Consider the following 23,999-nt stretch of genomic DNA (forward strand, 5'->3'; position numbering starts at 1 on the left):
TCGTGATAGTTTCAAAATAAGAGTCCTGACTTTTTTTTTTTTTTTTGTAAATCTCCAGACGTTAGAAGACATTAAAACAGAATCAATATATAAAATAGTCAGGACTGATAACAAACTCACAAATTAAAATATAGATACGAAATATTGGTAAATTATTATGCGACACTGATGATGCGTTTGTGTTGTGTTTAGTGACGCCATTGCTCTGCGACGGTAGCGGAAGAGACGTGGCAAAAAAGCAATCTGACGAGATATTAAAAAAATATTGAGGAAAGTACTCGAGAGTGCACGGCTTCATGTTGATATTTGCATCAGTTTGTGGTTGACCGGTATTTCTGTTTATATTTTCAGGTAAATATAATGTTTTTTCACTCATAGTATGTTGATTGGTTGAGGGAAGTTTGATACAGTCGAGCAGCTAACCATCCGTGGACTGTCACTGTCAGCTCGGTAATATTTACATTCGGTCCGACGGTATTTTACAGACTAAATCATGGCACACCTTTTGTATTTATGTTAATTACGTTACCAGAATAGGGTGTTTGTATTAAGACTGTATATTAAGTGCTAAGATGCGCTGCATAGGTTAAAAAAAGTTTTATATTTAAAATGCATATTTTAAGAGTATTTAAAATTAACCTTTAAATCAAGGCCGATATATTGTACTCGAGTTTATGGATTCTGGATGATTATTTATATATATATATATATATATATATATATATATATATATATATATATATTGATGTTTTGCTTGACAGGGAAATCATGGGTTTGTGCAAGTGTCCTAAGAGGAAGGTTACGAACCTGTTCTGCTTTGAACATCGTGTCAACGTGTGTGAGCACTGTCTTGTATCCAATCACAACAAGGTTAGTGTTCTAATATTTAGTTAAAATTCATGGCTTAAAAGGGATAGTCCACCGAAAAATGAAAATTCTGTCTTCATTTACTCCCCCTTCATGGTGTTCCAAAACTTTCTTTCTGGCTTTCTTTCTTCAGTGGATCAAAATAGAAGATATTTAGAAAAATGTTGGTAATAGTGTTATTATAATGTTGGTAAAATAGTTTTGGTTACCGTTGAATTCTATTGTATGTAGGGTTGCAAAGGGGCGGAAAGTTTCTGGTAAATTTCCGGAAACTTAACCTGGGGAATTTTGGAAATATTTCAGTTTGGAAACTTAACAGGAATTTATGGGAATTTACGGAAATTAATTGGAAATTTATATAAATTTATAATATTTATATAAAATGTATCATATAAAAACAAATATAAACATTTTGTTGAAATAACAGTTATTTATTTTTCACATTCAATTAATTCTAATTTAGTAAATATGTAAAATAAATATATTTTTATTGCAGCAAATGTTATGTGTTATTTATTTCAGTGTCACATGATCCTTCAGAAATCATTCTATATGCTGATTTGATACTCAGTTATTATCAATGTTGGAAAAAGTTGTGCTGCTGAATATTTTTTTTTTGGAACCTGTAATACTTTTTTCAGGATTCACTGATTAAAGAACAGAATTTATTAAAAATAGAAATCTTTCCTAACAATATCACTTTAATATCACTTTTTATCAATTTCACACATCCTTGCTGAATATTAGTATTCATTTCTTTCAAAAAAAAGAAAAAGAAAAATTTGACCGGTAGTGTATATTGTTACAAAACATTTATTTTTTTAAATAAATTATGTTCTTTAAATTTGTATTTATCAAAGAATCCTGAAAAAAGTATCACAGGTTATAAAAAATATTAAGCAGCACAACTGTTTCCAACATTGATAATTGAGTATCAAATCAGCATATTAGAATGATTTCTGAAGGATCATGTGACACTGAAGACTGGAGAAATTATGCTGAAAATTCAGCTTTGCATCACAGAAATAAATTATATTTTTATGTATATCAAAATAGAAAACAATTATTTTAAATTGTAGTTATGTTTCACAATATTACTGTATTTTTTATCAAATGTGCATGTTATGGACTGGGGGAATGCACAGTGCATGCAGGGGGTGTGGCCTCAATAGCCCTGCAGTAAGTAGTGTGCTGTGTGAATGTGATTGAGGAATGTGCAGGGTAAAAATTCAACCAAAATGGCATTAAATGTGGTTGTTTTAACCAAAATTATGCTGCAAGATGTTTTTTTTTTTTTCAACTACATTTAAGTACCCTTTTATAGGCTAACCTGCAATTTAGCAAATTGGAATAACATGAGGGCGAGGCAATGAATTTTAACGTTTGTGTGGACTGTCCCTTTAAGAAGAGTAAACAATTTGAAGATTTCTTCACAAATAAACTCACTTCTACTTCCTGTTACTCTTATTTGTACAGTGTATTGTACAGTCATACCTACAGTGGCTACAAGACAGCGATTACAACCCCAACTGCAGCCTCTGCAGCCAGCCCTTAGATTCCCAGGATACTGTTCGACTGGTTTGCTATGGTGAGAAGCTACAGGCATAATGTCTTCTAGTGAACTCAGAGTCGGAAGTTCAGAATAAGTAGTGAAGCATTTTACACAGTCTTTGAATGTCTGCATTATTGTGGGTTTTATTTGGTATATTCTGGGATCAAATTTATTATTATTGTTATTATGAATTTATAATCATTACATTTAATTTATTTACCATGTCAGATTTATTCCACTGGTCATGTCTGAATGAGTTGGCCTCCCGTCAGCCTCTCTACACGGCACCTGCTGGGTACCAGTGCCCAACATGCCAGGGTCCTGTGTTCCCACCCCCAAACCTGGCCAGTCCAATTGCAGACATGCTGAGAGAACAACTGTCCTCCGTCAACTGGGCTAGAGCAGGACTGGGCCTTCCACTGGTGAGGAAATATACCATCAGTTATGATACACCACTTCAAAACTATAGATACACCTACTTTTTCCAGTTAAATAGTAGAAAATTGGTAAATAGTAAAAATGTAATAAATAATAGTAAATAATTAGCATTTCCACAAATGGAAGTAAATGAATTATGTAATAAAAAAGTAATTGTATATTTGAGCTTTTTTAGGGACACTTTGTTAGATGGAATTGATGGAAGACCAGGGGTGGATGAAATAAACAGTCTTTAATGATAAAACGTAAATGGTCCTCACAGGGTATCAGATAGAACACAAAACACTGGCATAAAACAGAGCCAGAACAAAAACTGCCAGAACGACTGGAACAAAGGAAGTCTGTCTTTAACCTCCCCGTGGACAGAGGCAGGGACCCCGAGATGCGTACAGCCGGTAGAAAATAATGAGGACAGCAGCCAGGGTGAGCAGCCAAAGGCGAACGCAGACCAGGTACTCTGCAAACAGGCACAGCTGGGTAATTCACAGACTTATTTCTCACAGCAGCAAAAGTAACTTCTGACGGGACAAGACAAGACAACAAGTGCAGGCGTTTCTCACGGGAGGTCATTGAATAATCCGACAACAAGACAGGGTTAGGAAGAGGGAATAAGAAGCAGAGAAAATCAAGAGGAAAACAGGGACAGGTGAGGAGAAGGGAATGAAAGGGGAACCAGCTGAAAGAGATAATGAGCGGAGAAGTAGAAGTGTGCGCGTGAGAGTGTGTGACCACAAGAGGGAGACAGAGAAAGAGGGAGGAAAGCCAGGATCATGACAGTACCCCTCACTCAACGAGCGCCTCCTGGCGCTCCTGAGGCCGACTGGCGAGACCGGAGGAAATCATCGATGAGTGAAGGATCCAGGACGTCCCGGGAGGGAACCCAGCTTCTCTCCTCTGGACCATACCCCTCCCAATCGACAAGATACTGACAGCCGCGTCCCCGACGGCGCATGTCGAGAATCCGGCGAACCCTGTAGATAGGGGTATCATCGACAAGACTAGGGACGCGGACCGGGCGAGAAGGGGGACGGATGACTGGTTTGATGCAAGAGACATGAAACACGGGATGAACTCGGCGTAAATTAGGCGGAAGGCGGAGCTTTACTGCGACAGGATTTATGACCTTTACTATGCGGAATGGTCCAACAAAGCGGGGAGACAACTTACGTGATACCGACTGGAGAGGTAAATTTGAAGTGGATAACCACACTCTTTGGCCGCAAACGTAGCGAGGACTTCTAACTCTGCGCCTATTAGCCGAAACTGTCATGCGTCTTCTAGCTCGACAGAGAGCAGATCGCACTCTCCTCCAGGTGCGTCTGCAACGGCTAATAAAAGCTTGCGCTGACGGAACATTAGATTCAGAGTCTTGGGACTCAAATAACGGAGGTTGATAGCCGAGACAGCAATGGAAGGGCGAAAGACCGGTAGCAGAGGAGGGAAGCGAATTATGGGCGTATTCGGCCCAGGATAGTTGCTGTGACCAGGACGCGGGATTTTGATGAGTGAGACTGCGCAGCATACGGGCGACAATCTGATTAGTCCGTTCTGCTTGACCGTTCGTTTGGGGATGAAACCCGGACGAAAGGCTAACGGATGACCCAATGAGGCGACAAAACTCCTTCCAGAATTGAGAGGAAAATTGAGGGCCTCTATCAGACACCATATCAGTTGGTAAACCATGTAGCTTAAAGACATGATCAACCATGATCTGGGCGGTCTCCTTGGCAGAGGGGAGCTTAGCGAGTGGAATAAAATGGGCCGACTTAGAAAAACGATCTACCACGGTCAAAATAACGGTGTTACCCTCCGAGAGAGGAAGTCCGGTGATAAAGTCGAGAGCTAGGTGAGACCACGGTCGTGTAGGAACCGGTAACGGACGAAGTAGACCGGCCGGAGGGGAATTGCCAGCCTTAGTCTGCGCGCACGTATCGCAGGAGGCAATAAACCGTCGCACGTCTTGTTCTAAAGACGACCACCAAAAGCGCTGACGGATAAAAGCGAGGGTGCCCCGGACGCCGGGATGGGCAGTTAATTTAGAGGTGTGTCCCCACTGAAGGACAGCGCGACGCGCGGATACAGGGACAAAAAGAAGCCCCTTAGGACAGTTGCGCGGAACTATGACTCGAGAAAGAGAACGCTTCACCAGCCTCTCTATTCCCCAGACGGTCGTGCCAACAATATGATTAGGGGGAATAATCTCCTCGGGCTCGGAAGAAGAAGAGGAGGCAAAAAGACGAGATAGCGCATCAGGCTTAACGTTCTTGGTACCCGGACGATACGAGATGGAAAAATCGAAACGGGTAAAAAATAGAGCCCAGCGGGCTTGACGCGCGTTCAGTCTCTTGGCCTTGCGGATGTACTCTAGGTTTCGGTGATCAGTCCAGACAATAAAAGGTACGGGGGCTCCCTCAAGCCACTGTCGCCACTCGCCCAACGCTAGACGGATGGCGAGCAGTTCGCGGTTGCCCACGTCGTAATTGCGCTCAGCAGGAGAAAGACGGTGAGAGAAAAAAGCGCAGGGGTGTATCTGTCCATCAGCGGCGGACCGCTGGGAAAGAACAGCCCCGACTCCCACTTCAGAGGCATCGACCTCGACTATAAACTGTTTAGTGAAGTCAGGAGTAAGAAGGATAGGCGCGGTAGTAAAAAGAGACTTGAGAACGTCAAACGCTGTCTGCGCAGATTCTGACCACCTAAACTGGGACTTGACTGAGGTCAGAGCCGTAAGGGGAGCGGCTACTTGACTAAAACCTCGTATAAAACGACGATAAAAATTTGCAAACCCGAGAAAACGTTGAAGCGCGAGGCGAGATTCGGGCACAGGCCAATCAGTGACCGCCTGGACCTTAGCCGGGTCCATACCGATCCCCTCTGCCGAGATGACTGAACCTAGAAACGTAACTGAGGGGGCGTGGAAAGAGCATTTCTCGGCCTTTACATAAAGTCGATTCTCCAGAAGACGCTGGAGGACACGACGAACCTGTTGAACGTGCACCTGGAGTGATGGAGAGAAGATCAAAATGTCGTCGAGGTAGACGAACACAAAGACATTGAGCATGTCCCGTAAGACGTCATTGATTAAGGCCTGAAAGACCGCGGGGGCGTTGACCAATCCGAACGGAAGAACCCGGTATTCAAAGTGCCCAAGGGGCGTGTTAAACGCGGTCTTCCATTCATCCCCCTCCTTTATGCGCACTAGGTGATAGGCGTTGCGTAAATCGAGCTTTGTGAAAATCTTAGCTCCCTGCAAGACCTCGAAGGCAGATGACATCAGTGGCAAAGGATAACGATTCTTGACAGTGATATCATTTAAACCCCGATAATCAATGCAGGGACGCAGGGAGCCGTCTTTCTTCTTAACAAAGAAAAACCCGGCCCCCGCTGGAGACGAGGAGGGAACGATGGTACCGGCGTTGAGCGAATCAGAAAGGTAACTCTCGAGCGCCTCCCGTTCGGGAACGGATAACGAGTATAGTCCTCCCCGAGGGGGCGTTGTACCTGGGAGAAGATCAATACTGCAGTCATACGGGCGATGAGGGGGGAGAGAAGTGGCCCGGGAACGGCTGAAGACCTCCCGCAAATCGTGATACTCCTCCGGTACCCCAGACAAATCACCCGGCTCTTCCTGAAAAACAGTTACGGACAAGACAGGGGACACAGCAGAAGACAGACAATTAACATGACAAGACACTTTCCAAGAGAGAATAGAGCCTTCCGACCAGTTAATCTGGGGGTTATGGAGAACTAACCACGGATGGCCTAAAACCACTGGAGAAAAAGGGGAATGAAAAATAAAAAAAGAAATAGTCTCTCTATGATTTCCTGAAACTGTAAGAGTCAATGGAGAGGTCCTTCTTTGTACCCTAGGAAGGGAACTGCCATCTAGGGCGAATAGGGGGGTGGAATCTTGTAAATCTAAGAGAGGAATACCTTGTTCCAAAGCCCAAGTCTCGTCAATGAAGTTCCCCTCCGCCCCCGAATCAAGTAAGGCAAAACAGGAAACTGACGATCCCGGCCAGCGGAGGTGTGCAGGAAGGGAGGTACTGGATTTAGGCGGAGAGACCCATGATGTAGCGCTCGCCAGCAACCCTCCGCCTACTGACGAGCGCTGGCTTTTACTGGGCACCTAGAAACAAAATGATCAGCGGCAGCACAGTACATGCAAAGGCGATTTATAATCCTGCGTTGGCGTTCCTGTGTGGATATACGAAGCCCTCCAAGCTGCATCGGCTCAGGCTCAGCAACGGAAGATCGTGGTGGCTGGGTCGCCGAGGAGGCGGGAAGTAGCGAAACCTCCATTCTGCGAGCCCTTCGTCGCATCTCAAAGCGTCTCTCGATGCGGAGAGCCAACTCGACTAGGGAATCGAAAGTGTCAGGAACTTCTCGAACCAGGACCTCATCCTTAATTTCAGAATTCAGGCCCTCGAGAAAACGAGCGATGAGTGCCGGCTCGTTCCATCTACTTGTAGTGGCCAGGGTTCGGAATTCAACAGAAAAATCAGTGACTGACCTCTTTCCCTGGCGCAAGGTGGATAGGAGGCGGGATGCTTCGTGACCGTGTGCTGACCGGTCAAAGACTCGGATCATCTCCTCCTTAAAAAGAGAAAACTTAAAAATGCAGTCCACCTCTGCCTCCCAGTTCGCTGCCGCCCACTCACGAGCTCGTCCATTTAGAAGAGAAATCACATAAGCCACCTTAGATCGGTCCTTGGCATAGGTGGACGGCTGGAGGGAAAAAACAACCTCGCATTGGATGAGGAAGGCTCGGCACTGCAGAGGCTCACCAGAGTAACACGGCGGGTTGTTTATACGTGGCTCCGAAGAGTCGCGCTGTCCAGCTGAAGCAGAGGTCTCGTGACGGTAGTGATGGAACTGCTGGGTAAGATCCGAGAGCTGGACCGTCAGGGAATCAACGGCGTGTCTAGCGGCGGACAAATCCTCCTCATGTTTGCCCAGCAGAGCACCCTGGAGCTCTACCGCACTGTGAAGAGGGTTACCACTCGCCTGGTCCATCTTTGGTCGGATTATTCTGTTAGATGGAATTGATGGAAGACCAGGGGTGGATGAAATAAACAGTCTTTAATGATAAAACGTAAATGGTCCTCACAGGGTATCAGATAGAACACAAAACACTGGCATAAAACAGAGCCAGAACAAAAACTGCCAGAACGACTGGAACAAAGGAAGTCTGTCTTTAACCTCCCCGTGGACAGAGGCAGGGACCCCGAGATGCGTACAGCCGGTAGAAAATAATGAGGACAGCAGCCAGGGTGAGCAGCCAAAGGCGAACGCAGACCAGGTACTCTGCAAACAGGCACAGCTGGGTAATTCACAGACTTATTTCTCACAGCAGCAAAAGTAACTTCTGACGGGACAAGACAAGACAACAAGTGCAGGCGTTTCTCACGGGAGGTCATTGAATAATCCGACAACAAGACAGGGTTAGGAAGAGGGAATAAGAAGCAGAGAAAATCAAGAGGAAAACAGGGACAGGTGAGGAGAAGGGAATGAAAGGGGAACCAGCTGAAAGAGATAATGAGCGGAGAAGTAGAAGTGTGCGCGTGAGAGTGTGTGACCACAAGAGGGAGACAGAGAAAGAGGGAGGAAAGCCAGGATCATGACACACTTTGTCTAGATTCCAGCACTTTACATTATGGATGTTCTCTCATTCAACATCATGAGGTGCATCTACAATTTTAAGTATTTAAAGGGTTAGTTCACCCAAAAATAAAAATAATGTCATTTATTACTCCCCCTCATGCTGTTCCACAGCCGTAAGACCTTTGTACATCTTCAGAATACAAATTAAGATATTTTTGTTGAAATCCGATGGCTCCGTGAGGCCTGCATAGGGAGCAATGACACTTCCTCTCTCAAGATCCATTAATGTACTAAAAACATATTTAAATCAGTTCATGTGAGTACAGTGGTTCAATATTAATATTATAAAGCGATGAGAATATTTTTAATGTGCCAAAAAATCACATGACTTTGGCGCTCCGAACCGCTGATTCGACACAAAAGATTCATAACGCTCCGAAGCTTCCTGAAGCAGTGTTTTGAAATCGGCCATCACTATATAAGTCGTTATTTTGTTTTTTTTGGCAAAAATATTCTTGTCGCTTTATAATATTAATATTGAACCACTGAAATCACATGAACTAATTTAAATATGATTTTAGTTCATTAATGGATCTTGAGAGAGGAAGTGTCATCGCTCCCTCTGCAGTCCTCACTGAGCCATTGGATTTCAACAAAAAATATCTTAATTTGTGTTCCGAAGATTAACGAAGGTCTTACAGGTGTGGAACGGCATGAGGGTGAGTAATAAATTACATTATTTTCATTTTTGGGTGAACTAACCCTTTAAGCCTGTAGATCAAGCATTAGCCATTAGATTTATTGATATTTGAAAATAAGATTGGAGAAGCACAGTGAGAAATGCCTAATATCAAAATATTTTAAGACTTTGTATTAAATTGAATTAGTTTAACATTTAAATAAAATCAGTTCAGTCAGTAGGATTGAGTGACCTGTCAAAATAATCACACAGATTTAAAGGCCTATTGACACTGAATGCGAGATGAAAATACGAGACAAACCAAATTTGAAGATATTAAAAATATTAACGGCAAGCTTTTAGAGCATATCTTACCTTATCTTATCTTGTTCAACACATTCGTCTTTCAACATTAAGTGTTAACACTGATTTAGCCATTAATTTGCATTGATATGACTTCTTTCTGTCCAGATTGAAGACCCACCAGAGAGGGAGGAAGCCTCAACACATGATGTTACGTGTTACTCTGAATGGTCAACTTTTGAGAGTGAGTTTGTCATAATTATAATTTACATTTTTAGCAGGGTTCCCACATGTCCTGGATAACATGGAAATCTTTGATGCAGTTTTCCAGTCATGGAAATGTCATGGAAAATGAGAGAAATATATTTTACTATAATAATTTTGTGGAAAACACTTCTACTGATCAGTACTTAGAATAGGTGTCAAATACAAATATTTGTCAATAACAAATATATATATCTATATCTATATCTATATATATATATATATATATATATATATATATATATATATATATATATATATATATATATATATACTTCCACAGAGTGAATTCAAATAGTTTAAAGTTGGTGGGGCAGAGTTGACAACAAGTTTCTGTGTGTGCAGCGTGATCTCCGATCTCTCTGTTCGAGTGACATATATATGTGTTTCTGTACTTCAATTAAAGCAGTGCATTAATATAGACATGTGATTAAACTGACTTGGAACTACCTGTATAATAAAGGGATAGTTCACCCAAAAATGAAATATCTGTCATCATATACTAACCTTTTATGTCGTTCCAATCCTGAACTATCCCTTTAAACAGTTTCATTGGACACCTTCCAGCCAATCAGAATTGAGTATTCAGACAGACCATGGTATAAAAAATACAGATAATTCTGCAGCTAATTCTTCAAACATTCTTCAAACTAATTTAATAAACTTATGTATGTTCCAGCCCCGGAAGTGGATATAATGATGTCAAACCCCACACTCACCAATCTACCACCCCATCAGGAAGTGGAGCACATCCACAATAATGGAGAACTGAGTGCCCAGAAACACTCCGTCATCAATATGAGCACCACCTCTACCACTGACACAGTCACCATCAACACAGGTATCCTCCAGCTCTGACATGCTGTTGCATGAATATGTAACTATTTAAGTAATTCATTTTTTTTATTTAACACTATCTACCTACAGAAATGTAAAAAATGTGACCCATGCTATCAAAGTGAGTTGTTGTGTTCACATTCTTTATTAAAAAAACCTTCAAAATAATGTAATTTGTTGAAATCAGACAAAAATAAATAAATAAATGAGCTACACCTGTTTGATTCAGCAAAGTTGATTTTGAGAAAAAACTAATTAAAGTTTTCTGAAGGTTCCAAAACAAAATCACCTAGCAACCATACCGTAATAAGGTAATAAGACCTGGTAATAAGACCAAACACACCAAGTCAAAACCATATATCTATAGGGAAAATATATATTCAATTTTTTTTTTTCCCCCCATGATACTACAATTGTTAGTAGTATCAGCCTAAATATTAAGGCCTATATCTAAATATTAAGGCCGATCTAATGTTACACATCAGATGTTTTTTTCCCAACAGTTAACCAAGCGGTCACTTAAGACATAACAGATAATGTTTGCATGAATACTCACAAAACAGATATTTCGAAATACCGTAATTCTATGCATATGTGTATATCGGGATCGCGCGCTGTCTACGGTGTCTTTGTGCGTGTATGGCTTGCTTCAGATCTGTTAGCACAAGAAAGATTGTTTTTTTTTCTTTATATCATTATGAGTTTGAAAATCGCATTTCATTGGTTCAGACTCATACCATCAAGAATTCGCTATGAATATTCACAAAGTTGGAATGCTGCACTTTAAAACGATACCAAACTTTTGCTGAGGGGAAGTGCCAGTCGTTGAGAAGCGAGCAGAGAAAAACAGCATTTTTCATGGACAAAGGAAAGGTATTCCTCTCAGAAAATGTACAAGTAAAGATACTTTTAGATGTTTAATTGCTATTTGAAGCATTACACTAAACGAGGGCTTAATGAACTCATTTTTGTGAACCTCAAATTCAACCACAATTGACACACACACACACACACACACACACACACTTGTTTTACCTGTTGCATGTATTTAGCCTGTGCACATTCTTACTGCATACTGTGCAGTAAATAATGCATAGTGTATGTGAAATAATTGTTGCAACAATAACCAGCGCATTGTGCAAATTTCAGACTGTAGTATATTTTTTATCACACTTTGTCACATTACTACATTTAATGTTTAATTCAGTGAGTAGTGTCTAGTGATCTATTGATCCAATGTAACCTTTACATGTTTTTATTTTATAAATTATTCCCCTTTGGCAGCTCAATCTCATAATGTGTCAAGAACAGCAAGTTTAAAATTACATTTGATGTATTTGTTAGTCACTCAGGATGGAACTTGGTTGCTTTGCAATGTGAGATATATTATCTCACATAGTGTGTTCTAGCTGTTTGACAAAGTTTTGCCTCTAATATATTCTTTGTGATTTCTTGCAATCCATCTTATCAGCTACTTCCCCAAGAAAAGTGTACGACACAAGGGATTCAGGAAACAGTGAAGTGATGCAGATTGACTTTGATGATGATAAATACCGCAGACGGCCTGCCCTTAGCTGGTTTGCACAGGTCCTAAAGTGAGTGTCCTCAGTCTGTGCCTTAAATTCATTTATTGCAAATAAATGTTTGCTATGGATGGACTAATCCTATTTGTCAAATGTTGTAATATATTTTCACTGGCAGTTTTGACAGCTAGTACATGCAAATCCATATATATATATATATATATATATATATATATATATAATATTATTATTATTATTATTATTATTATTATATTTTTTTTTTTCTAATTTAATTTATTTATTATGGTAAAAATGTTTTGTCTTTCCGTAATTTTTACTAATATGCTTGTATGCATTTATTCCTCTCCCTAGGAATCGCACTAACACTAAGAAAAAGGCCCTCACACTGAAACAGCGAATCTTCATGTTGCTGTTAGTTGGAGTGATTGGTTTCTTCACCCTCATCATCATCATGGCCAAACTGGGTCGGGCCTCTGCTGAGTCAGACCCGAACCTGGATCCCATGCTGAATCCCAACATCAGGGTAGGCAACAAGTGATGGATCCACTTCCTGCTAAAGCTCACTGTGTGGATTCAGCGTGGAGTTTGACTTTACTGGTAAAACATGAACTGGAAATGCTGGAGAAAGAATGCTCCTCAGGATTCTGGGACTAGTGTGAAGATACTGCTATTTGGATTGTGGGAGGAAAGTGTGACTTAGTGGTCAACCTGAGTGAAGATGGAGATGGTCAAGAAGTTGTTGCACAACAAATCTCCTGTTTCTCTTGAGTGAGATGATATAGGCTCTATAAAAGTGTGTGTGCAACTGTGTTTCATTCAGCTATGTAATTTCCCCTGGCATACCCTTCTTAAAATTGGGATCAAAGATTTTATGTCACTTTAATTATTCTTTATAATATGCACAGAACTCATTAGGATCATACATGGAATTGGTGAGATTATTGCTGCTTTGAGAATTTATGGATATGAGGTGTCAGTTTGTTTTGTTTTTAGTTGATTTTGATTGCCTTTATTAATTGCTAATTCAGTTAGTAAACCCTCTGCCTGTGAATAGGCTTTTGCAGATTTATACTTCTCTTTGAAGTGGACTGTATGGACTGTAAAACTGATTTACTAAAGCATTTAGAAAAGTGTTTTGGTTGGCATATTGCAAAATGCTTTAGTAGATGCAGCCTTAAATAGACAGATGCAAACTGTACATGGTGAATGGAATGTCAGGGCCATATTTCATTCAAAAATTATATTTTGTATTATAGAAATGAAGCCTATTTTAGGGCTGTTACATTTTCTTTTTACATTGTGACATTATTGTTGTAAAAATTATATTTTCTTCCTATATTTTCATTACTGTTATGAAAAAATACTCAACACAGTAATGATAATCAACTCAAACTTTTTTTAATCAGCACAAATTCAGTGCAGTACAAGAAATATCATAATGCATACCTACAATTTTACTTTATAAATGTACTGTACAATTTAAATTATATATCATTTTTTGTTAGCATTAATTAATTTTTTCTTTCACTATGGAGAATTCAGACTTTTTTTTATGCAAAATATAATTCATTATTTATATTCTTTAGAGAAAGAAATGTATTATTTTCTTTTGATGTGAAATATGACCCGAACATGTTCTTGACAGATTCACACAAACAGCCTTTGTACGGAAGAATTTAAAGTGTAATGTATATGTTTGCAAAACTCACCCCAGCAATCCAAAGCTCATATGTATCTGGAGATAAACATTGATATTCTGGTATTATTTGCTATTCTTAAATATCCTTGTTGCATTTCTTGACTGCAACAAATTTAGAGACTGTCTTTATCCTTCAGCTCCAACGGCATTCAAGAAGGTGACCATCTGGGTTTGCCCTACAGAGATTGCTTACTGGAGTGCCTACCATAATATTTACATCATCTCTGATTGTGGTTTATAACATGTTTTTTTGCAATTTGCGTTTCTGTGTCTATGGATTTCCACTTTTTTGTCATAATTCAGCGATATTATATTATAGTGATATTATAATATTGGGTCAATCCATCTCAAGTGTTCCAGTGGAGGTTGTTTGACCATTTTTATTTTTTCTAATTTTTTTGAGTGATTACCTCTATGTATTGGTAATGCAACACCATTTTTTATTTTTATTTTACTTGGTTTAACCACAACAGCCATCTTTGTGCCATGGCTCACAACAAATTTTGGTTTTATGGAAAATCTCAGTATCTCGGCTCAGGATGGTCCTAGCTCCTTGAAACAAAAACTGCTCTCTAGAGCACATTTCACAAGGTACATGAATACATTTTGCGCAGTCTTGTTCCTTAAGTTTAGAACATAAGTACAAATATAATGATCAAAATTGCTTAGGGTTCCACTTTTAAGGTCAGTTTATAATGAGAAGGCCGTAATGTTTTTTTGTTTGTTTGTATTTTGGGGCATATCTAGGTAAGCGTACATGAAGAATATTGAATATATCAGGTTAAATATTTATTCTGGGGATGAGAATGTGTAAGGAGGGTGCAATTTTTGACATTTCCCTCAATTTCAGGTTTATCTCATGTGGGGAAACCAGAAAGGAAATTAAAAAAAAAAAAAAAAAAAAAATCACAAATATAAGCCTCTACAGTAGCATTCTTCTTTAAAAATGTTGAGCCTGGAGCTAGTAGAAATCTGGGGGAAAGTTATGTTTTGAGAAATGAACAGTTGTAATATGAGCATGAAAAATGGTAATTGTATTAATGGTTGATATACTTTATTTAATGCTTGTCAAATAAGGTCTAAAACAGTGGTTAGCTGGGGGCCTGAGGACTTATAGAGGGCATTGCCAAACTTCTAAAAGAGGGACCTAATATGTCTTTAAATGTAGGTATATTAAAAATCTTAATCAAAAGATGTACAACATTAATTAAACCATTATTTTATATATTATTTTTACAATGGAAGTACCAGAGGTACATATCATAGATAAAAGGGCCTTCAAATATAGTCTTGGAGTTATTTAAATAATTTTAAGACTTTGGAGGTTGTCCTAGTGGTCCCGGTTAATGTCACAGTCAGGGGTTCCACTTTAGAGCAACACTGCTAGAATGTGCTGAGAAATGAGAAATGTGCTGCCCTCAATTCAAAAGAATGGAATATGAACTCAGAAGTAAATGTCAGTTTTGGCTCAGAGATATTTTTTGGAGATTGACTGTATGGACAAGCTTGAGAAAACCAAAATAGAAGCTATCCTAGACATACCAAGAATACAGAAGTATCTAGAAGTGAATGGACTTGCTAAGGAAGAACAGAATTGTCATCCCAGAGGGTCATCCTTAAGAGGATACATGAAGGACATTCATGTGAATAGAAAAATTGAAATAAGAGCCAGAGAAGACATATACTGGCCAAGTATAAATGCTTACAATGAGAAGATGGTGAACAGGTGTGAAAGGTCTTAAATACTGAAAACAAGCAAACTAAGGAGCCCATGATCTTAGCAGATCAGACTTCTGAAGCTTGGGAGATGTTTGGCATTGATTCCTTTCATTTCAATGATAAAAGCTATCTGCTGGTGATAGATCATCAATGAGATGGCTTTACTGCCAGAAACAGCAGCCAGTAATATGATAAACCCCAAATCGTTATTCGCCAGGCACAGAATTCCTAAATCAGGACAATGGGCCATATTAAAATTGCTAGGAGTTCCAGCAATTTGCAAAGCAGTACAAATTCCAACATGTAATGTCCTGTGCATGCACAAGTGAAAAGGCAGAGAAGGGAATGCAGACCCTCAAATGACTGTGGATGATGGGTCAGATCCATACCTCGCTTCCCCACTGGATTGTGGTGTATCGTCAGCTGAACTGTTAATGGATCGCAAGCTGTACCACCCTTCCATGTTTTTCTGAGACTATCCAAACAAGAGTTTGAAGCAGAGAAAAAACTGATAAAATGCAAACCAAAGAGCTATTATATGAGCTATTATTAAAATAGCCAAACACATGGCACAAAAAAAGCAACTGTGTTGGAAGAAATTAATCCCAAACCTTACAAAGTGATAACAGAAAATGGTCAAGTGCTCAGAAGAATTCGCTATAGTCTTTTGAAGACTCAAGAGTTAACAAGAAAATCTTCATCCAGTGAATAACTTGATGCCTGAACCTGATCTGTCACAGACACACAATAAACATTCTGATTTACCTGTTCTAAGATGATCAGTGTCTAGACGATGAATATCTAATTCTAGACAACAGAATTCTAATGCATAAAACACGATGTAGAACTTGTTTCAGTTTAACCAGAGTTTTAATGTTTAACGATATACAGGTGCATCTCAATAAATTAGAATGTCTTGGAAAAGTTCATTTATTTCAGTAATTCAACTCACATTGTGGAACTCGTGTATTACATAAATTCAATGCACACAGACTGAAGTACTTTAAGTCTTTGGTTCTTTTAATTGTGATGATTTTGGCTCACATTTAACAAAAAACCACCAATACATTATCTCAATAAATTAGAATAATTCATAAGATCAATAAAAAAAAGGATATTTTAAACAGAAATGTCAGGCTTCTGAAAAGTATGTTCATTTCTATGCACTCAATACTTGGTTGGGCCTCCTTTTGCATGAATTACTGCATTAATGTGGCGTGGCATGGAGGCAATCAGCCTGTGGCACTGCTCAGGTGTAATGGAAGCCCAGGTTGCTTTGGTAGCGGCCTTCAGGTCATCTGCATTGTTGGGTCTGGTGTCTCTCATCTTCCTCTTGACAATACTCTATAGATTCTTCTAGATTCTTTATGGGGTTCAGGTCAGGCGAGTTTGCTGGCCAATCAAGCGCAGTAACACCATGGTCATTGAACTAGCTTTTGGTAACTTTGGCAGTGTGGGCAGGTGCCAAATCCTGCTGGAAAATAAAATCAGCATTTCCATAAAGCTTGTCAGCAGAAGGAAGCATGAAGTGCTCTAAAATTTCCTGGTAGATGGCTGCGTTGACTGTGGACTTCAGAAAACACAGTGGACCAACACCAACAGATGACATGGCAGCCCAAATCATCACCGACTGTAGAAACTTTTCAAGCAACATGGTTTCTGTGCCTCTCCACTCTTCCTCCAGACTCTGGGACCTTGATTTCCGAATGAAATGCAAAATTTACTTTCATCTGAATAGAGGACTTTGGACCACTGAGCAACAGTCCAGTTCTTTTTCTCCTTAGCCCAGGTAAGATGCTTCTGACGTTGTCTTTGGTTCAAAAGTGGCTTGGTACGTAGAATGTGACAGTTGTAGCCCATTTCCTGAAGACGTCTGTGTGCGGTGGCTCTTGATGCACTGACTCCAGCTTCAGTCCACTCCTTTTGAAGCTCTCCTAAGTTCTTAAACCGGCTTCCCCTGACAATCTTCTCAAGTCTGTGGTCATTCCTTTCACTTATACACCTTTTCCTACCACACTTTTTCCTTCCAGTCAACTTTCCATGAATATGCTTTGGCACAGCACTCTGCGAACAGACAGCTCTTTCAGCAGTGACCCTCTGTGGCTTACCCTCATTGTAGAGGGTCTTGAAGATCATCTTCTGGACAACTGTCAGGTCATCAGACTTCCCCATAACTGCTGTTGGGATTACTGACCTAAACCCAATATTTATACCCTGAGAATGGTAATTTAATAGAACTTGAAATTAAATATTCTAATCATCTGAGATACTGATTTTTTGATTTTGATGAGCAGCAAGCTTTAATCATCAAAATGAAAACAAAAAAGTCTGGAAATATTTTACTTTATGTCTAATAAATCTAGAATATGTTTAAGTTTTACTTTTTGAATTAAATTACAGAGAAAAAAAAATATAACTTTTTCATGATATTCTAATTTATTGAGATGCACCTGTACATGGTTTTATATACATTTTGTTTGTCAAATGTATTGTCTTCAATTTGTTTGAAATGTATGTGTAGCTTCATTTGAATGAAATGTATTTCTCTAAAGAAAAGGAGATCAGTGCTGTTTGTTAGATGTGCAGCAATGGTTTTGCAATTTCAATGTAATCACTCAAAATAAGGAAGATTAAAACTTGTCAAGCAACCAACTTTACAATTTTTGGACCTCTTGAGATGGTAATAAACTATGATAAATTCTGACTTTATTTCAGCATCATTTACATTTCAATGTAAAAGTCTTACCCTGGCTGTTGTTAGCTGACAATGGTGGTAAGTGGGTAGCATGAGGCTATTATCTGTTATTGGCAATGGCAAGTGGGGATTTATTATGTGCAGGATGATAGTGATCTTTCAGGAGTCCATAAATTTGGAGGTTATGGAGGTTTTCTTTGGGTATTTGACCATGTGGTGACATTATTTTTATTTATTTATTTATTTATTTATTTGAGTGGTTAATGTACCTAAACATGAAATGTCATTTATATTATTATATATTATATTACAGTTTTTCTTGATTGTTTACACACATTTTCTGAAAGCATGCCTCATACTCTCAGAACTCTACACACAAATCAAAAAACACACACACAATGGGCAAAACCCCTCAATTCTCCTGCAAAATGAAACTTTACATTCAAAACAATGTTCTTTCTTCTCAAAATGGTATTTTGTTTTCAAATGACACACACAAACCATCATATGAATAGACATTTATGAGAACCAGTTGAACACTGATGTGCTCTATGTAAAACACTATGATGAATGGAAAACACTTCTCCATTCATCATAATGACTTTGGTCTTTATTTGGTTCAGAGTTACACTTACTACAGACAGTACATACATAAGTGTGTTGTAAAATATTTGTAGTGTATATATATATATATATATATATATATATATATATATACACATACACATACATACATACACACACACACACACACACACACACACACACACACACACACACACACACACACATATATATATATATATATATATATATATATATATATACACATACATACATACATACATACATACATGTAATTGTAAAAATGTGTGACAGGTGTTTGCCCATGTGATGAGTCAGTGTGCATATTTGAATGGCAGTGTGTTCCTTGTGAAAACAAGTGATTTTTCTGCCCGAAAATTGTGCCAAATGCAGAGAATTGTGTGTAGTGTTTTGAAAAAAGTGTGTTTTAGAACTGCAATGTGAGTGTAAAGCAGGAATTGTGCTTGTAGTTTAGCAGAATTGGTTCAGGGGGTTGGTGCATGAGTTACATGTTGTGGTCATTGTGTCTCAAGTACCAATATTTGTGTGTAAACAATTGAGAAAAACTGTAAAACCAATGAATGCAGAAGCGATAATACCAGTGTTTTCTGACCTTTGTCTAATTTGATGGTGTTTTTTTTTATTTATTTATTTTTTATCTTATCTCTTGTAGCTCTTAATTGATTTAATATGCTATTTATGTTTAAAGCAATAAAAAAAAAGAATGAAATACACATTCTGTACTGTATATTGTTTGTTGTATATTGCAATGTATTGTTTACATGTTGCAAATTGTTTTTAGTGTACATTGTATTGTATGTACATGGAACACGGTAACGGATACTTGCACACTCACACACTACTTATTCTATTCTATTCTATTCTATTCTATTCTATTCTATTCTATTCTATTCTATTCTATTCTATTCCACGGTTCAAGAAAGAATTAAAATTCACTTACAGTTTTCTCAATTGCTAAAACACTAAAACCCATTGGCTGAGCAAAGTTCTCAGTTGCCTGACCTCATTTAGCTAATTGTGCAATCTGTTGTCAATACCTTAAACCATTTCACATTGTAAAACACAATTTGCAGATCTCACTTAGACTTTTCAGCAAAACTCTAAACACATTTTAACTCTCAAAACACATTCTGCACTCTAATGCACATGTCATCCATACTGGTAAACACAAGTGGCAACAATCAAATACAAATAGAGAAAACATGTCATTGATTGAACACAACCACTCAAAATTGATGTAACCTGTTTTAAATGATGTGACACAACCAATGTAAGCCAGTTCATATCCTGACATAGGGCTGGAGATTGTAAACCTTCCATGCCAAAAAAAAAACAACAAAAAAAAACACCCTCCTCAATATGTTTAAGGAAGGGACAGTATGGTGGGAGGTATTGGAGTGAAAATTGTGGATGCTAATGAAACCAGTTTTGGACCAGAGCAGATAGGTGGAAATTTACATTGTCCCATATGACAATGTATCTCATCTGTTCTGCATCCATTTGGTCTTCTGCTGTGATGATTTTGTGCAGTCTGTCTAAAATGTGAATATGTGGGCCATGTGTAAGGGCCTAAGTTGGCATGCTGGTGGAGGACCACATTCTGCGTGATTGCAACATATATTGTGATGTTACAGTTTTTCTTGATTGTTTACACACATTTTCTGAAAGCATGCCTCATACTCTCAGAACTCTACACACAAATCAAAAAACACACACACAATGGGCAAAACCCCTCAATTATCCTGCAAAATGAAACTTTACATTCAAAACAATGTTCTTTCTTCTCAATATGGTATTTTGTTTTCAAATGACACACACAAACCATCATATGAATAGACATTTATGAGAACCAGTTGAACACTGATGTGCTCTATGTAAAACACTATGATGAATGGAAAACACTTCTCCATTCATCATAATGACTTTGGTCTTTATTTGATTCAGTGTTACACTTACTACAGACAGTACATACATAAGTGTGTTGTAAAATATTTGTAGTATATATATATATATATATATATATATATATATATATATATATATATATATATATATATATATATATATATATAAAATAGTTTTTATAGTCAGAACACACAAACACACGGTAACAAATATATTTTATTTTTCCAACAAAAACAATGTACAGTGCACATCCCAACCAACGCAAAGTTGCACATACAGTGGTATACATACAAAACAACAGAAGAATTTACTCTATACAGTTACAGTAAAAAAAAAAAAAAAAAAAAACTATGCTGCTCTGCCTCTGTTTCCATTGTTGGCATCCATTGCTCCAAAACAGAAGAGCTCACCTGTTGCCCTTTTATGCTAAAGCTCTGTTTGCTAACTGTAAAAATGTGTGACAGGTGTTTGCCCATGTGATGAGTCAGTGTGCATATTTGAATGGCAGTGTGTTCCTTGTGAAAACAAGAGATTTTTCTGCCTGAAAATTGTGCCAAATGCAGAGAATTGTGTGTAGTGTTTTGAAAAAAGTGTGTTTTAGAACTGCAGTGTGAGTGTAAAGCAGGAATTGTGCTTGTAGTTTAGCAGAATTGGTTCAGGGGGTTGGTGCATGAGTTACATGTTGTGGTCATTGTGTCTCAAGTACCAATATTTGTATGTAAACAATTGAGAAAAACTGTAACACCACGTTGGCCTGGGACATTCAAAATGATGTTTCTCCCTCTCCCTCTTACTGCAACATTGCCTTCTATTTTGTTGAGGACACATGAACTCACCTTTTGCCTTTTTATAGTACTTGCACCTGATTGTTGAGTTTACAGTTAAGCACCTAAGTGTCTGAACACCTGACGGCTGTGTTTGATCAATTGGTTTACAGGCGTGGTATTTTGGAAAGCAGTGTCTTGAAATGGCAAAGAAGTGACATTATGTTAGATTTCTGTGTCTAGTGTAGAGAAGTGTGTTTAGTGTTGTACAAAACAATGTGTGTAGTTTTTTGCAAAAAGTGTGAGGCTGAGAATGTGCTTATAGTTGTGCAGATCTGGGCTAAGGTTTTGCTCCTTGAGTGAAGAGTTTCAGTAAATGTGTGTTATTATTTTTTTCTAATTGTAATGGTTTCAGAAAATGGAGCAAGGTTTCAGAAATTGTCAGCTAAAATGTCAGCTAAAATGGGCCAAATAAGGTTGTAGTGTCATATCTCTTTACATTTTTACAACCAATCACAATAACTGATCTTGCATTGTTGCTCCAACACTTGTTGACATGTAACAATAGTTTTGACTGGTCTGAGTTTTTTAAGGCAGGCAGGGCAGAGTGTTACATGAAGCTTGTCAGAGGAAAGTGAGCCTGACATAGTAAATTTCATTCAGCACTAATAAGGGTACTAAAGCAATTATAAGTACGCTTACCAACAAAGCAGAGGTTTATGAACAAAGTTTTGACATGCTCTTTCAAATAAAAAAGAAACTTTGATTTTTGTGAAAAAGGTCATTTTAGTTAGAAATGGCTGGTTAAGCTACAATGGGCTGTACACACACACACACACACACACAGTTTTACACAGAAATTGAGGGTGAAAATAGGTTTAAAGGCCTAGATGTGTCCTTACAAAATCTTAACAGTCTTTTTGCATTGCAGACAGTATGGCAGGAGGACAAGCAAAGGAAGGAAACAGAGAGATAAGAAGAGAGAAGAGAAAGGAAGATGTCAGTAGGGTGAAGTCATCTAAAATGGGCTATCAGGTAAAATGGGCCAAATAAGGTTGTAGTGTCATATCGCTTTAAATTTTTACAGCCAATCACAATAACTGATCTTGCATTGTTGCTTCAACACTTGTTGACATATAACCAAGCGGCAACCTCCCCCTTTCTCTCGTGAAGCCAATACGGAAGTAACTTAAACTGCGATTCATCGACTGGCCGCTAGGGACAGGCTGCAAAAGGGAGCAGAATCTCATTGACCATCATGTTAAAATAGCCAAGTTTACAGCAGAAAAAAACATGTTTACACTCTGGTTCACATTGTGTTTTGGTCTATACTGCTAATTTTGTCCTTCATGACAACTCTGAGGGGGGTGAATTTTTTTATAACTCATCCGTTTAAATTATATTAAGCCTTAAAGTTCTGCATAATTAAGGGCGTGGTCACTTGAGTGACAGGTGGATTGGCACTGCTGTCTGTGAGCCGTCATGTTACCTCAGCTAATTCCAGCCGCTGAATTTGGCATCTCAGCTGTTTTTGTGCCTTTTTTCTGGATTATTTTATACAATATATGGCTTGCTGCATACTCGAGACAGATGTCAGTCTGTGTAACGTTACATGTGCTCGCATGCGGAACACACGTTGTTGGATCGTCGTGGCATTGGCTAAAGGTTTTGTTCCTGAGATTTACTACAATGACAATACCAGGAGGATATACAACTCCGACAGCACTGCTTGGATATAACTAAAACTGCTGCACTATTTTGAAAAATTATACTTTGGACACGTGCTCATTAGTTTGAGAGAACATTATACAGATATCTGGTACCTATATATGTACGTATAGAGTTTTACATTATAAACGATGTTTTATGTTTTGAAATGGACCCAATGTTACCCAAGTGCAACGGATTGGATTCATCTCGCGATCTCTATTTCATTAAAGGTATGAAGTCCCAGTTGATTTTTTTGTGTTATTTGCACACCCCACACAAATTAATTAGCCTACTGGTGTTAGAGCATCTATAACGTTATCTTAAAAATCACTGTAGATTGACAGTAAACCTTTAGTACTTTCTAATGATATTGTTATCTTTATTAATATTTTAGATCGTGTCTAAGATAGATAGCTAGGCGGGCGTGGTTTCAGCAACAAGTCGCATGGGCTCCAACTACGTCCCGCCTCTTTGCCCATTTTCAGTTATCCGTGAGTGACGTGCGGTCACGTGCAGCTAAGATGGCCGCGGCCTCATTTTTGCGTCAAAACTGCTGTTCAGAACTCTATGGGTGACGTCACGGACACTACGTCCATATTTTTTACAGTCTATGCATATAACAATGGGCTTGTTTGAGATGAGCAAATTCTGCGCAGAACCGATCACCGGTGATCACCGCGAGATGCATGCCGGTTAGAAATGTGTCCGAGGGTGGGCCGCCTTGCTCTGATGTCATGCCGACGTGTGTCAAAAACCTCTCGCGAGTGCGAGGCGTACGTGTCGGATTCTGCAGTCGAGCGCAGTTGCTCTCCA

General features: G+C 38.7%; 1 protein-coding gene across 1 annotated transcript; it reads left to right on the forward strand.

Moving 5' to 3' along the window:
- Positions 1-194: 194 nt before the first annotated feature.
- On the forward strand, positions 195-14,133 carry zfpl1 (zinc finger protein-like 1). The gene is made up of 8 exons (XM_048189657.1): positions 195-351; positions 762-870; positions 2,344-2,455; positions 2,648-2,841; positions 9,612-9,687; positions 10,387-10,548; positions 12,016-12,139; positions 12,440-14,133. Exons 2-8 carry the CDS (start codon positions 769-771, stop codon positions 12,624-12,626), a joined length of 957 nt encoding a protein of 318 aa, XP_048045614.1. The 5' UTR covers positions 195-351; positions 762-768; the 3' UTR covers positions 12,627-14,133.
- The last annotated feature ends 9,866 nt before the right edge of the window (positions 14,134-23,999 follow it).

The sequence above is a fragment of the Megalobrama amblycephala genome, linkage group LG4, assembly GCF_018812025.1.
Source record: "Megalobrama amblycephala isolate DHTTF-2021 linkage group LG4, ASM1881202v1, whole genome shotgun sequence".
Classification (NCBI taxonomy): domain Eukaryota; kingdom Metazoa; phylum Chordata; class Actinopteri; order Cypriniformes; family Xenocyprididae; genus Megalobrama; species Megalobrama amblycephala.